The 17,322-nt window shown below is 37.2% G+C and overlaps 1 protein-coding gene across 4 annotated transcripts in view; it reads right to left on the reverse strand.

The window, feature by feature from the left end:
- Positions 1-243: 243 nt before the first annotated feature.
- LOC137286241 (transcriptional enhancer factor TEF-1-like) overlaps positions 244-17,322 on the reverse strand; it is a 28,765-nt gene continuing 11,686 nt past the window's right edge. For 2 of the 4 annotated variants that reach the window (XM_067817972.1, XM_067817970.1), the window contains exons 3-12: positions 14,324-14,463; positions 10,587-10,751; positions 10,241-10,272; positions 9,191-9,353; positions 8,486-8,548; positions 7,837-7,944; positions 7,419-7,477; positions 6,159-6,240; positions 5,196-5,348; positions 244-4,756 (exon numbers count right to left, since the gene is read on the reverse strand). In XM_067817972.1, the coding sequence (XP_067674073.1) occupies positions 4,643-4,756; positions 5,196-5,348; positions 6,159-6,240; positions 7,419-7,477; positions 7,837-7,944; positions 8,486-8,548; positions 9,191-9,353; positions 10,241-10,272; positions 10,587-10,751; positions 14,324-14,463 (1,079 nt within the window). In that variant the 3' untranslated portion in view covers positions 244-4,642. The remainder of the gene's footprint in view (positions 4,757-5,195; positions 5,349-6,158; positions 6,241-7,418; positions 7,478-7,836; positions 7,945-8,485; positions 8,549-9,190; positions 9,354-10,240; positions 10,273-10,586; positions 10,752-14,323; positions 14,464-17,322) is intronic. The other 2 variants (XM_067817973.1, XM_067817971.1) reach the window with 1 other exon arrangement.

Here is a 17,322-nt window from a genome sequence, read left to right on the forward strand (position 1 = left end):
CATGTCTGTAGTACATCTTTCTATACGTTGGTATGCACTGTATGAACTAAACACACCACGAATTCGAGAAAAACCAAGCATTTTGAATCTGCGCCCTTAGAAATATTTGTTTGAGCTTGGTCAAGACTTACACTTGTCCTGCATATGTGACACCCACATATATCATATATCAAAACACATATATCAATCATCTGTAGGATTCAATCAGGATTTGAATACACATAAAAATGAAATCACACAGAGTTCTTTACAAAAGCATTTATTCAAACATATTGTACAAATTTGTATATGATAAAAAAACAATGCATGATCGAAACTGCTTATTCAGGGTTGGTGGTAGAGTACACATCAGTGAGGTTCGGGTTAGAACACTTAAAGTTAGTTCAGCTATGGTTCAAAACAAACTATTGACAAGTATTCGCAGTTTCAATTAATTCAACTTTCTCCTTATGTATGAAATATTCAACATATCCATCTATCAATTATTGCAAAAGTTGCCATGAATAATCACATAATCTTTCTCATAACACTAATTAAGGGTGGTTTTCAAATAACGGATTCATTGTGATCAGTTGCTTACACATACAGGGACTAACCAGAAGATCTCAGGAGGGCTTAGATTTTGTATTGTTACTTGATTACTTTCATCTTCAGCTTCAACAGATTTTAACTGCAATTAAAAAATAAACAATAACCTTTCTAGAGCACGTCTTTCAACAATGTATTCCTATTTTCATGAACAATATGAAACAGATTCCAGACTTATTTTGGTAAGTAAATATTAGACCATACCATCCTCCCAGAAAATCACATGATCTGTCCCTTTTCAACATTGAGTAACACTCAACATCATACATAAAATCAAATGGTTAAAAGTAACTTTAAAATATTAGTTTGTGTTAGGCATACAGACTGCTCATACCCTGGACATTGGATGTATACTGTAGGTGACTAGACACAACTTACATCAGTTGTAGGGTAAAGCTTGTGATAAATTGTCTGGTGGGGTGGGGTTGGGTGGGGGTGGGGGTAGGGGTGAGCAGTGAAGGCAGGGGATTCTTGGTGTAGAACAAGGGCTTTTTGCTTTTAGCTTCGGAGACAAAGAACTATCACTGCAAAAACACAAAATTAATCATTCATTACATGTGATAAGATTTTATTTCTTATATTACAAAAATGTTTGAGGCGATCATATGTTGTGGACCAACTATAACTAAAATTGCATGATCATCATAACATACAGATATCTGTACAATTGTTAAGAACACTTCAAGTAAAACACAACTGAAGAACTCTGAGTCGCAGATTTCAGGTCATAAAATACACATAAAATATGATCCTTTCAATAAATTGAAGTAATTTTCATTTTCTGAAACCAAAACTACACAAGGTAATAGAATATGCTTTTCAGTTTGAAAATAAAACTACATTTTCTGTAAAGTAGAAATGAAATCTTGAAGTCAGATTCTGAATTATTCAAAGAGTACATCTATGACTGACTGTTCCTTCAGTTGGTACGAGCAAGGCCCGTCAGCCCCAGACACAGATAAATGGTCATGTCAGACATGTGCCGTATGACAGATGGACATGTCACCTTCACATGTCACTCATGTCCACAGCATGAGAACAAATGACAAATTACCACAGTTTCAATTCCTCTCAAGAAAGACATACATACTGAGAACTACTTTTGAAAAAATAATATTGTTAGTGAAATCAGTTTCAAGAAAACATAACCATACCTTTCAAGAGTGAAATGTTACAACACAGAGGATTTGTAATGTCTGTCCTGCACTGTTCACAAGTGTGTAAAGTCACAGAATACTATACTGTGAAGTGGGTAAGTAAAGGTCGAACAGGACAAAAATCATTGCATTCTTAGAACAATTTATATCAATGCACTTGTCATATTTAGACAGGGATCACTGATATTTTGGGGGATATCTTTTTGTTATGATCAGTGAGCATACATATTCATAAAAATAAGCTAGAATGTGTGCATGGTCCTTAACTGTTTGGGTTAAAATCAATTAGATTTCAGAAAAACTTAGTTTAACTATAACTCATTACCAACCACTGACGTGGACTAGACTCTACTATACTATACCCTGTTGTGTATAACTTACAAAAGTCTTAACTAACAAATTTGGTTTAAACTTGAGAACTTACAAACAACAAGACAAGACAGGTACTAAGTAGACCAAACATCAACAGGTGACCTTGTCTGTGGGGACTGACCTTGACCTTCTCGAACACTGTGACCTTGACATGATGATGACCAATGAAGGATGGACAATAATTGAATGACAATGCATTATTTACAATCAGGTTCAGCAAATATCAATGACAAATAAGATCTTTATTCTTCAATTAACAACTGTGTTCAAGATTGGTGTTTTGTCAAAAGACAAGTGTTAACAAGACTTGTGTATGACGCATGACCGTATGACAGCAAAAGCCGTATCTCTTTATTGCCCAACATTAATCACAACGAATTTGTCAACAAAATTGATTAGGCACTCATTTCTCAGTGAGGTTTCCATACGAAACAAACATTCTTCACATATCAATATTTGATGTTTTTTGTGTGCTGCTAAAATAACAATGAAATATTTCCAAGCATAAAAATATATTACTATTTTTTTGATAATTTTATGTTTAACTGTCACATATTGCAAGACAGTACAAAAGAGTGAGAAAGGTCACCATGAGGTCACATTTTAGGTGACATAAATAACAAGTTCCAAACTTCCCAATTATAAAATTTAATAAATGCATTCAAACATTTCCACATGGCAAATGTTCAAAACATATTTCAAACATTTCCATATAGCAAATGTTCAAAATATATTTCATCTTCATATAATCATATAACAAGTTTCAAAATCTTAAATCTAAAATACAATAACTGTATGTGAATACTTCATGCAGTTAAAGTTTTAAAAATATTTAGTTCAATAGCATTGTATCATGCTAGGGTGCTATTCTGTATGTACGGGTATATTATAAAAGAATAAGTTATTGCTTGACATATCAAGTTGCCATGATGGTCTAAATATTCCAAATATGTTTTAACTTAAAAACTTACAAACATTATATTTAACACTTACCATGGAGGGAATATCCTGGACATCTAAGGATAGTAGAAAGGCACAAAAGAGAATTACATAAGATGGCAGGCAAATGTTATTGAGGGCAGTAGAATGCCGTTTTATCAAATTGCATATAAATTGAAATATTTAATAGGTTTTGCTCGAACAGGAAACCACGTTCAGGACAACATGTATATAAAAAGAAATATTTCACAAAGCCAGTTTGGATGATCAGTACCTGACCCTAAGTAGACGCTGTCTTGAGACGTACAATATGTTTAAGGCACATGCGACCACAGAGCGGTCGGATCTTTAGTGGACGTTCAGAGATATATATGGCTATGAATAAATAGTTATCTTGCAATTTGACATGAAACATATGTATACACACAGACAGTAAGAAAATATAAGTTTCAGTTGAAGGAGATGTGAGGCAATGGGCAATATACAGTGAAAAACTTATGCCGTAACAATGAGTTGTCTACCCTTATGGCAGTTCTTCTAGTGGTCTGCCCTTTGGACAGAGCTCCAAAAGAGTTGTCTACCAACTGGACAGTACTTCCAAAGAGAGTCTGCCTTTGTACAAGCAGCACTAGATTCTGACTACTGCAGCAGTTTATCTTAATGCCAATTTAGCATTCAACAAATCAACCAAATGTCATTCAAGTTTGCGTAATACTGTTTGGACATTTTTTTTCTCAAAGCAGTAAATAATGCTCAGAAACAATTTGGACGCCTTGATGATGAATCAACAATGGAGATGTACTGAACAAATAAATTTGAACATTATCAGAAACTGTATCAAGCCGTGTCCTATCAAAACATGTTTACAGTACATTGGTCATGAAATCTTAAACAGTTTCATCATAGTCTGATGTGATCACCAAGGCATGCTAACAAAAGACACGGGCAACTACAGCAGCAAAGTGGAACAGTCCGGACACAGGTTATGCAGTGTAGCATGAATAGTTAACTGCTCGACCTTGAACACTGACGGGAATTGATTTCACATATCCATGTCAGTTTGTCCGATGAAAGTAGCACTTGGTCGTTCCACTTCACAATGCAGCATCAGCAAACTACACACTCAAAACTATCAGCAACGGAGAAAAAACAAAAAACAAATCACAAGAAACAGGTTCCAATTTCCTTCTAAAAGAAAGAATCTACCACAAAAGTGTTTCGCAACTACTGCAGTCTGTACTAATCATTTGGCAACCATAAGCACTATTGCGTCTAAGAAGACTCTCTAGACGAGATCGACCAATCACGGACAAGCTGGGGTATAAGCTCTGTCCTAACTGGTACATGTTCTTGCTCATTGAATATAATCCTGTATCACACAGCCAGACTAATCCAGCAAATGTATGCACCAAGAGGATAAGGTCTTGCATGATAAAGGCACATAATGTGTTCTGAGTTTCACCAAAGTGTTTCATGCGTTGTGTCGGATGACCAGGTCTTCACAAACACAGCTCTTATTGCTTCAATGGTGAATGAGCGGACAATATATAATGTTTGTACACAGTCTGTTTCCCCATGAATGCTGGTTAGTCTTTGACAAGCTTGTAGATGTGATGTTGGGCTCCGTGTTCACTTGTTGACACCTCGAACACATTGGCAATACACAGAAGACACTCCTGTGTGTCACGATTGGTTACCACCTGGAAACATAAACACCAAATTAGTTTTCACATCTTGTCTAATCAAGCAGGTATAGTCTGAGAATATTAAGGATTTGAGTGAGCACGATTTTATGCCACTTAAGGCAATATTCTAGCAGTATCACAACTGGGAACACAAGAAATTAGCTTCACAAATAGTTCCCATGTAGGGAATGAAACTCAGTCTTCAGTGTGATGAGAAGACACTTTAACATTTGAGGCTATCCTACCCCGCTGGAGGGATTAGAAAATAACAGAAGGTTCGATATTGTCTAATGCTCTTACAATAGGACGGATGACGATTAAGGCAAACCAGTTTCTGACACCAAGAACAAGAACTACAGGTAGTGCATCACTCGTGATCAAACACTGACTTGAATGCAATTAAGATGGACAACTGCACTATCCACTGGTCTACCAACAGTACATGTATACCAACCTGGAGAATAGTGAAGTTTTCAAGCACGCTATTCATCATGTATTTCTCCGGCAGGTGCTTCAGTTTGTGAATAAAGTTGATCATGTATTCACACATCGGGGAACGATGGATTCTATACACAAATCGCCCGTTCTCAAACCGAGGATACTCCGTCTGAAAATGTAAAACCAACAACAATGATTTTGACATTCATACAAAAGCTGCATTATACTGTAAAGTACAATGATTCGATAATTTATAGAATTAATGTTGAAGATGACAGTGAGTTGAGGGAGTGAGCAGGGTCTGAAGTTTTATATTTAGCGCTTTCAGCATGAGAAGCCATCACACAAGCTAGAGCACTACACCACAGGCTTTGTCTCAAACCATGGATAGTTAAAATACATATTTTGAGAAACAAACACACAAAAGAATAATTCAGAAAAACTTCTGCCTACTTGCATCTTTAAAAGGAGTGAATGAATTAAGCTTTATGTTGCTTTTAGCATATTCCAGCAATACCAAGGTGAGGGACACAAGAAATGGGCTTCACACTCTTTACCAAGGTGAGGGACACAAGAAATGGGCTTCACACACTTTACCAAGGTGAGGGACACAAGAAATGGGCTTCACACTCTTTACCAAGGTGAGAGACACAAGAAATGGGCTTCACACTCTTTACCAAGGTGGGGGACACAAGAAATGGGCTTCACACACTTTACCAAGGTGAGGGACACAAGAAATGGGCTTCACACACTTTACCAAGGTGAGGGACACAAGAAATGGGCTTCACACACTTTACCAAGGTGGGGAACACAAGAAATGGGCTTCACACACTTTACCAAGGTGAGGGACACAAGAAATGGGCTTCACACTCTTTACCAAGGTGGGGAACTGAACCAGAGTTTTTGGCGTGACAAGAGAACGCTTTAACCACTATGCTACCCCACCACCCACATTTTTAAAAGGAACAATGACACTCACCTCAACTTTTTCTACAACCTGCTTCCCGAATGAACACACCTTAGTGGATACTTGTATCGTCATGTTCTCCGTGCTCTCATACCTGAAATGACATCGCTCACTATACACACACAAGTAGGAACAGCACAACTATTTCACAGGCCAGTATGTCGATATCATATCCATCTTTATCACAGTTGCCATGTTATGGCCACAAACAAAGAAAAGTGAGAACATATGGTGCAAAGGCAACCATCAGGATGAAGAGTCCAACTGGTTGACAGAGGTAGTGAGTGAGTGAGTTTGACTTTTACGCTGCCCTCAGCAATATTCCAGCCATATGGCAGTGGTCTGTAAATAATCGAGTCTGGACCAGACAATTCAGTGATCAACAGCGTGAGCATCTATCTGCACAACTGGGAACCGATGACGTGTCAAGCAAGTCAACCAGCCTGACCACCCCATCCAAATCGTTGCCTCTTACGACAGCATTATCACCTTTTATGGCAAGCATGGGTTGCTGAAGGCCTATTCTACCCTGGACCTTCATGGGTCAGTGGTTGACAGAGAGAATGAAGAATATTATGTCAACAGCTGATCACATCCAGAAATAATCCAAACAAGGGAACACTCTGTTTCAACCTACTGTTTTAATCTCTTTATAATGTGAATATTATATGAATCCGGGTCACTGAGGATCATCCTCGATAATGCAGGGGAGTTTATCTAAACTCTACAATAATATGTACCTTGGACCCACTGTCAGTGTAGCTTCATGATGTGTTGAATTCGAACACTTGTATTAAACATAGACAAAAAAGACACGACTGATAATGATTAAAACTTAAATGAGAATGTGGTAGAGAATTCTCCCATCGTATTTTCTCATAACTGAAAAGATATTACCCTTGATTAGTGAGTGAGTGAGTTTAGTTTTACACCACACTCAGCAATATTCTAGCTATGTGGCGGCAGTCTGTAAATACTAGAGTCTGGACCAGACAATCAAGTGATCAACAACATGAGCATCGATCTGCGCAATTGGGAACCGATGACATGTGTCAACCAAGTCAGCGAGCCTGACCACCCGATCCCGTTAGTCACCTCTTACGACAAGCATAGGTTGCTGGAGGCCTATTCTACTCCGGGACCATCACAGGTCCCCTTGATTAGTGAGGATGAGTGACTGCTACCACATGATTGGCCTCTTATCAAAATGTCTGACATAAGGTAATGAACAGTGTTAATTTTTTGTAACAATAAAAATGCTGAAGAACTTACTGGCTTGTGACCCCGTAGAAAGCACCAGCCTCATCCTGTACATTGGTGTTGATATCAGCCTGCAGTCAGAAAACATGATGTGTCAAGGCAACTCTAAACATAGGACTGACTCAAAATTGTCACGCATAAGCTTAAGATCCATTATGCAATGTAAATCACTGCATTCAGACTTATTTCAGCATTACAACAAGATGCATGGCTGTGTGTGTTAAGAGACAGTCTACGAGTACAGACCAAACATGGAGTCTGAGGTAACCTTTCACAGTTCGTTAATGCCAAGATTCTGACAGCAACCAGCAGTACCATCTCTTAACACCTTCAGATTTAATGAGCATGCAGACTTATGAAAAAAAAAAGCATTTGTAAAAAGTAGTGCGATTTGTTCTATTTGGCAGCAATAAAAATCTGATATACTGACCCAGAACTTGACAAGGAAGAAAGATTGTTGGGGCCCCTTATCATACAGCTCTTTGAGGCCGCCCTTCTTCTCGGGAAACTTGTCGTAGATCTGGCGGATGTCCACAGCCTGCAGAAACAATAGTTCAGGTCAATGAAACTTCAAACAAACACTTCACTAAATATGAATAGTAAGTGTTCAAGTGCTGATTGCTGTTTCCTGTTGGTTATTCATTGAATTAACAATCACAGCTTATATGCTTGCCACTAATACACTAAGTTTTTCAACATGACAGTCAATAAAGACTTAAAATGGGAAACTTATTCTTCAGCCATAAAATAACTGACCACACAACTTGTATCATTAATGTGTAATAATTTAATTTTTCATCTCAAAATAGAACAAATAGTAACAGTGATGGGGAGAAAGTATGCATGTACAGCAGAGGGGTGCATTCAGAGGAGATGTTTTCACTGTTCTTGGGGAACATAACACAGAATGTACCCACTATATATTTCATTAAGGGAGAGAAGCAGGAGGTTGAAGGACAAATTCTATTTGTTTGTGACATGATGGGTAACAAGGTTATCTGTCTACTGTGTAATACATACATGCATGTGTTACAAGGAAGTCAATATAAAGACTATACATCATAATACAGTTATCTCACCTCCAGGAGTGGATCGTTGTAGCCAGCATTAGACCCAATGTGGACAAACAGGTGCTTGTGGTACTGTGGACAAACAAGCAGCATTGTACAACCCTTGTATCATATAAATAAACATAAACAAGTAAGTAAATACATTAGTGCTGATGGTCTTTCTTGGATCATCAAACAATTGATAAAACAATTGAGAGTGAGTGAAGTTAGGAACTGAAAACAGGTCCTATTTGGAAGTTAGAAGTACCTGGGCAGTTTGCTTATTGGAATCAAACCTTCCTTGACATGAAAACAGAAAAGCCACTAAAGTGAATATATTTCCCAAATGTGCTGTCCACTGTGGTCTCTAAATGCTTCCATGTGTAAAACTAAAAGTGAGTGTGCTGTACGTCATATCTATCAGTATCACCTGACATTAGGATCAGGTAACACACCTTGTATCAATGATGAGTGAGTTTAGTTTCATGCTGCATGTAGTAACATGCCTGCAATGGTTGGGGTCACCAGAAATGGGCTTCATGCATTGTATCCAATTGTGGTGACAAGCCTGAATCTTCCGCATGTCAAATGAACGCTTTAACAACTAGCACCGCCCCTCACTCATGATGTGAAATGAACCTGGATACTAAACAAGATGAGTAAACAACGTAACCACTTGACTAGTCGGTTACTGGAAAATGAAATACTGAAGACAACATTGTTAGAAGAACGTACTGAATCAGGATCTCTCTGCTGTTCTAGGAAGGCAGAGAACTCCACCAATCGGAGCTTTGGCCCTGCTATGGACCTCCCTTGCCATGCTGGAGACACATCACCGGGTATCGAGGACTGGAGCTTGGAGTCGATGCCATAGCCAGATGAACTAAATGGCTTCACACTGCAATACAAAGCATCAAGAACCATTAACAACACTGTCAATGTACTCATATCAATCACCAATTTGTTAAATTGCGAATAGATAAGGTTTTACAACAAAATGCCCATAATAATTTGTAAAAATTGATAAACTCTCAACAGTGTCTTAGTGCTTTTACCCTTTTTCTAAAATGATTCAAATCTACGTAAGGGTTAACTTCAGAACAAGTGACATACACACAACTACGGCTGTAACAATGCATGAAACTATCAACTGATTGCACTTATTGAGTCTCCCAATAGCATTTAATTAGGGGCAGATACGAAAAACTATCAATACATTGATAGTATGTGTGACTTCCGTTGATAAATGTGCAGAGAAAAATACAGGAAGTACCAGATTCATTCCCTTTGACTTAGAGTTATCTGCCCTTGTTACCTCTACACAAACATGGTGTCAAATACAGCCTGTGATTCAGAGTTTGAATAACAATTCAGAGTTTGAATCTGGGTTTCACATATCTTGTCAGTTAAGATACTGAAACTACTTCAACTTGTATATATTTCATGTTAACTACACATTCATTAGAGAAATTACTTCAAATGAGAAAATTCAAGGTGAAAAAAGTATTGCAATAGCATACTGCAATAGACTATCACTTTCGCTATAGTTGTTTTCATCTCAATAGCCTCAAATACACATTTTGTGAGACTAAGAAAATAATCTTAAGCAATGCATGATCACAGATTTACCACCTGAGGTTAAGAATATCATTAATGTTTTAAATTACACTAGGTACTATGTCATGTCCTGTGGATCAACTAGAGTATTAGCTAAACAACACTTGGTTATTTTTTACTTCCAGTAGTTTTTATGTTTAACAAGAACATGTGAAGGTGTGTACTTACTCTCCTTGTGGCGTTATACCTGGCTGCCAGAACTGTCAACAGAACATAAAAGGTTTATACTCAAAATCACACAGAACTCTCAACAGCTAATGTAAAGGCTTAAAACCACCATAGTTGACATATCTGAATATTAAGTATACTTACAAAAAACATGCCAATAAGCCAATCCCAGTTAAAGAATTTCTAAAAATACCCAGTAAATTTTGAAGTTAATATTTTTCAAGCTTGAAAAAAGTACATGTATGTTACGGCGGGATTCTGAACTGACATGAAAAGGCACTTTTAGTGCTGTTTCTACATCAACTTGTAGTTTGCAAGAAAGAACATAGTTTTGCATGCCCCTTACCGATGGAGCCCCTGGGTAGGCAGGTCTAACAGGTGTCATGCTCGGGAGACAGCTGAGACCAGAGGCCAGGGCTTTGTTGTGGATTGCGCTGGCTGACACAATCTGCGCAGATGACATCGATGCCATCTGCTGGAGAGCCTTGTCTCGGGACGCCTGGTCTTGCGGCTGTAACAACACAGATCTACATCAGTGTTGGATGGTAATAGTGCTACACTACTTTCTAAACATGCACTTATGACAATTACTTGAAATATAAACATATTCTGAGTATGAAATTGCATTCTGATGATAATGTTAGAGACGTATTGAAGTGGAAATGTCTCCATGCCATCAAGTACTTCTGTTTCATCTGACATATACACTGAAACACAACGATAAAGGTGTTGCTTGGCAACAATATTGTTGGAAACCCAATGGGTTTGTCTGGATATGAACTTGACCAAAACAACACCTTTTCTGAACAGGGGTTCAAAATTATTTTGCATTTTTGTTGTGTTTCAGTACACAACTTAACAAACTAATGAGCACCCATTTAATCTGGAAACATTATTTTGAATGATTCCATTTGTGGACATCGACACAATCAAAGGTACATTGCTTCCATAGGGTAAAATGCTACTGCATCAACAGCTTCCTCTGTGCTATTACCATGGCAATCATGACTTTGCATTTACAGCTGAACACTACACCCAAGAGCACTCCAGCTATATGTTGGTAGCATAAGATATCAAGCCCGGAGTAAACAAACCTGCTGATACTGTGAGCCATAATGGACACTATCAACCAAGTCACCAAGCCTCAACACCTGGTCCAGTAAGTCAACTCAAACACAGGTAGTTTCAGCATTGACAATAATGGTTTTAGCATTATCCACCTATAGAGAGTACTGAGCAGGTGTCACACCAGTAACCTAAGGTGTGCCTAATGGAAAAGGGAACTTATTTAGCAAAAAAGAAAAACAAAAGAAAAAAGAAGTAGACATTCCTTGGTAAAAAATCAGTGGCAGCTCCACATGATGCTTATAGTAACATCTGTAGTTAGTGTTTCAAAATGACAAACTACGCAGGGGATACTGATAACGGAATAAAAAAACGTGTGAGCATGTAAAAAGTTGCATATCAGTCCACGTTAAGTTTTCATTGCCTGAGAATCAGCTGTTCTCCATAAGCAGTTTTATTTTTCTCTCATAGAAGCAGTAATTCTGGATAACTATTTCACTCCAATTTTTACAAGGAATATTAATCTTTGTAAATGGTGGGGTAGAAAGGAGTCCTTTCAGATAAATGCTAGATTGCCATTAGCATTCAAGAGAATTTGGTAAAACTAAAGTTTAAAACTGAAAAAAGGATGGCCATATTAAAAGGATTTTTTAAGGTTACATATAAAATAAATCTGGAGGTTCCAGCTATTTTGTTTTAACACCAGAAATGACAGTAAATTGAAGACAAGCTCAGTTCAGATACAGCAGCAAAGTTGGTGCAGATAGACACATAGAGCCAGTTCAGACATAGAAGGCAAGGTTCAGATATGCAAGGAAAGCAAGTTCAGATGAAGAAATTGGACCAGTTCAGATTGACAAGTAGAACAGTTCAAACACAGAAGTAGAGCCAGTTCAGATATTCATGGGTGGAGTGGATACAGTGGGGTCAGTTCAGATGTGGAAAGAGAGTCAGTTCAGATATAGAAATACAGTCATTTCTGATTGAGACATTGGACAAGTTCAGATATAGAAATAGTCAGTTCAGACATAGCAATAGGGTCAGTTCATATATAGAAATTCGGTCATTTCAGAAAAAGGGTCAGTTCAGATTGAGAAATGGGGCCAGTAAAGATGTAATGTAAGCATGTAAACATTTAACACACAATAATGTGGAATTTGAACTGCCAGTATCAAGGTAAAACCTTCCATCTCAGGAAATACAATGACATTCAAAACGAATGAGCTCAGTTCTACAATTACAAAACTATGAAGGTGTTCTTCCTCCCAATGGCATTGTTTCTGCAATGTCTCAAACAAAAGGTTGAAATACTGACTTGCAAGGTGGAATTAAGTATTAAAACACTTCTTTCTTATTCTCATGGACAATGACTACAGTTATCTATTAATGAATCCAGGCTAAATAAGACCAAATATTGATTCACTGGCTGCCGAACACTGTACAGATCAATGCACAAATACTTACGTGGGTTATTTATGGTAAAAATTAACAGACACATCCTACTTAATTATCAAATGAAGCACAAAGTCAGATCTTAATATTGCATGGGAGAAGAAAATGTGTAGAACATAAATAGCATACAAAAAAGATTAAACCAGTTAAAGAGATCCATATATTCTTCAACAAGAACACATTCATGAATTCTTTTTGAAATAATTGTTGGGAAATAATTTTCTTCATTCAACAAGTTAAAATTTGAAAATGAGGGCTCATGTTACAAAAACTGTTAATCCCATATTTTAATACAGAAATGAACCTGATACATATTTCCTTTACAATTTTAATATTCAAACAATCATCATGTAGACCAAAATATACCAGATAAAATATCATCCACTAGTGATTTTCAAAACTGACATCTCAATATCCTTCAAGAGATTACCAGGGTCGGGTAAAAGTACACACTCCCAATACAGATTTCAATGTCAATCAATGATATTGTTTCTACCAGCATGCAATATATTCCACATAATGTAATGCATATCTCTGTTTCTCAACGTGCCCTGCATTCATCCCTTATAACGAGTCTAGGTCACTTTGTATAACTTATTTCCTATTTAGCATCCAGGGTCTACCAACAGGTAGTGTATAACAGTCCATATCCTCCAAGGTTCACACTGCAGCAAAAAGACACTACAAAAGACTCAATCTCACCTCCTCTCTCTCCTCCATCGTTTGATTACATTTACAAACTCATTTACACCAAAAAGTGGAGTACAAAGAAAATTAGTGGCCCTTGCAACATGAAATCTACGAGTTGCACTAGTTGACCTCCTCGCCACCTGCATGTGACCTCCGATTTATTTCCTTGACTGCGTGTCACCTTCATACACAAGTGTTACTTGGAGCAATTCTACAATTATAGTTTCAACTTGGCTTGGGCATCCATTACGAAAATCTGACACACGATTTGTGTGTGAATATGAAAAAAGCTTCAATTTGTCATGGTAATATAATTTTTTAATTCCACGTATTGTGCTTTGTGTTGCCTGTATTGATTGTAGACAACTAATATTTCAAGCAGTCCCTGTGCTATCGGGTTTGGCAAGGTAATATCTCCTTCATAATTTACAGCAGTAAAACGATGATCACCATCAATATTGAACACTATGATCCAGAGACAGGGTAAGTAGGAGCCATATCTCTTCCTGGAAAGGTCAGAGGTCATAAGCTAAGCCTACAGTTTCAGCCTGGCTGCTTTACAAATCTTATAAACAAATACATCTTGAGTGGGTACATGTCATTTGCCACTAAAATAAACATGGGGAAACCCGAGCCAATGTCACTGCTCCCGTACTGTTTTCATGGTGTTCTAAGCGAAACTTAATACAGACTTTACTCATGATGTAGAATTGTCTTACACATTAGGCCAATACAACCATAAATTAGCCATTTGAGGAACCATAATGACTTATGAGGTAAGCTATCCTCAAAAAAAATAAATACAACTGGAGAAGACAAGTGAACCACTGACCGATGCACTGACAACCTGTTTTGCCCTGGCCTATAAAATGTTACCTCCGTAATTACTTTGAGTTGTGCCTGTATTTCTTTGGCTTTTCTTCTGGCCAGCACTTGAATATGACTGGACACCTGCTTCCTGGTGCGTGTCTTCCCTGTTCGCAATTTGATGTAGCGGGCAATAAGTTCATTTCGACCTGAAAAATTGATACACAATGATTAACTCTTGTTCTGAATACATAAAATGTAGGCCATAGTTCTTCAAGAAAATGTGTGGAAAACATTCGGTCAGAGTAAAACAAGATGCTCTGGGGTTCCTTTTAATTTCACAATATTTTATGTGTTCTTGGAAAGATGAAATTATAATCAGTCAAAAGTATGAAGCTATGAAAGAGCAAAAAGCAATACATGAAACAGGTAACACAACAATACATTTAAAACACCCACCTTATGTACTCCCCATTGAGAAAGTTAAGGATTTCACAACATATTCTGATATCTGTGTATCGGTACATGTTGATGCTGTATCAATACACATATATGTTGATACTGTATCAATACACATATATGTTGATGCTGGATCAATACAGATTCATGGTTAAACTGTATCTATAGGGGTTTATGTACACACTCTCTTGATACAGATTTACGTATCAATAGATTTGTGTTGATACTGTACTGATACAGGTTTATTGAGGTCTCTCAATTCAGATCTATGATGCTGTATCGATACAGATTTCTATCATCAATGCTAAATAAATAATGCCCCAGAAACATTTGTGCTATGATAAAAATGATTTAGAAGGCCAATAAAAAGATGGAAAATTTAATTTTAAACACTTCATTATCGATAAGCTGCTTTAATATACATGAAATTGATTAATTTTAGTCTACATCAGCTATTTCTATCAACATCCTAAGAATAGTAAATGTTTTTATTAATCTGCATATAAATATAGCACCATACTTTTGAGAGAAGGTGTTGATACCAGAAGTTTCAGTGGCACCCCAAACATTAAATCCTGCACAAGATGCTCCTATACCACAGGTTGGTTTTAGAAAGCTGAATTCCCTGATTTCAGCTCATGACCTACCAGAAGTTTACTCCTTTCATAATATAAAAGTTAGGTTTAAGGTAATATTGAAAGGAATCCATAATTATACTGTTATCTTGTAACCAAACATTTCAACTGACTGGAATCTGAGTGGGACTTATGACATTATCGTTGTCTTGTACCTATTGCTGCTGTCACCAAGGAGCCTCTGGTAAGCTAATGTCATGGCTTGAACAGTAACCACAATAATGATACATCAGTAAGAGGTGAACAACTGGTTCCTGTTAGTGTTCCAGTCTCTTTGCTGATTGATTAAATATGTTAATTCAATCATAAGCCATAGAATCCTTTTTGAACTAACTATTACTGAACTCATTTGAACATGGTCGAGGACTATTTTGACGAGGATTAGGATTACAACCTCATTTATTATTTTGATGCCAGCTACTTCAAACAATTGATCAATTTTGTCTTTATTGATATTATGGTTTCAAACTGCCATCTAACATCAAACTTTGATTATTACTTTTATTATATTGATATTCATTGTGATCTTAAGTTGTGGGTATCTGCTGGAAGAATACCAGTAAATGCTGCCTCTTAATCCAAGTCATCTCCATTTGTTAAAACACTCTCAACAATATTCCAAATGTGCGTCAATTAAATCACTGATCATATAATCATTTAAGAAAAAAAGTCTCCTCTTATACTGATAACAAGTTCAAGGGTCATGATTTTGTACTTTATTATAAAAAATTGCTTTTATCCCCCACAGGAGATGTCAACATGTGCTGGTTTGAAGAGCTTGTTAATGGTTTTCTGTTGATGTCTTTCAATCTGACTTTTTACCTAACATGCTCTGCATCATGTTTCATAAATCAATTCCTGATCTCCCTTGTCAATTATTCATGGGAACACGAAATAGATACTTTTAAAACATATGGTGTATACACTTAACGGCAGCTAAATATCTTATATTTCTTTTCCAACTGTCTTGTCAAAATCATACACCTGCCACTTTCCACCTGTTAGTCTTAATATTAAGGGATGCAGATTATATTTCCCTCCTCAGAGCAGGACCATAAGCTTATTATTCCCCCTGCCTGGGCTGAGCCTCCAGAAACAGACTATAGTTGTTGGGCTTATTTCTACCCTCCTGGCGTGGTTGCCTAATTTGGACCCATTACTCATCAGCACAGTGACTCATTCTACTTTTTAGTTTTTTGTGACAGCGTAAGGTTGTTGTAAGCTTGAGGCCCCACTACCTTGCCAGATCCTGTTTACCTAGCCGGAGAATGACTGAAGCCAAGATAACGAGTTAGTGTAGGACTGTACACAGGTAGCAAACCCTGTCTCTGGGTTGACATTAGCTGATGTTCCCGTGGGTATTACCACAATAGTAAATATTCTGTACTTCAACTCTCTCATCATCAAAATGCAGGACTTGTATAACCTAGACTTCAAAAGTGAACCTACACAAGGCTGAATAAACTACCTATTTAAATAAAAGCATTTTTGAATCACCTGGTCAAATAATTATCATGTAACATATCCCCCTGTTGTCACTTGTATGTAACAAACTGTAAGGTGTAGACAGGTCCTGCTTTATCAAACAGTATGTGTGGGAAAGCTAGCAGTGTTTTGTTATATTCGAGTTGGCTTCACAATGCCCGGCATGGCTGAGTGACTTCATGGCAAGTACTTGCTCACTCGATGTTAACATTCTGATCAGATGAAATATATTCAGCTGTGCTACAGACTTACATGACAGAACATATTCTTTAAAGTTTTCAAATTCAGAATTTTGTCAATGAAAATAATCAGACCTGCTGGTAACAACATACATTGTGTTCACATGTAGTAACATTTTTGTACTAGAACTGATGATTATGTAAAACATGCATATCTTTGCAGTAAACATCTATTTAGCCACACCAAGACAAAATGTTCAGAACTAATGATGATCATAAACTGTTATTTAACGGCTTAGGGTTACACTTA

The sequence above is a fragment of the Haliotis asinina genome, chromosome 6 (genome assembly GCF_037392515.1).
Source record: "Haliotis asinina isolate JCU_RB_2024 chromosome 6, JCU_Hal_asi_v2, whole genome shotgun sequence".
Lineage (NCBI taxonomy): Eukaryota > Metazoa > Mollusca > Gastropoda > Lepetellida > Haliotidae > Haliotis > Haliotis asinina.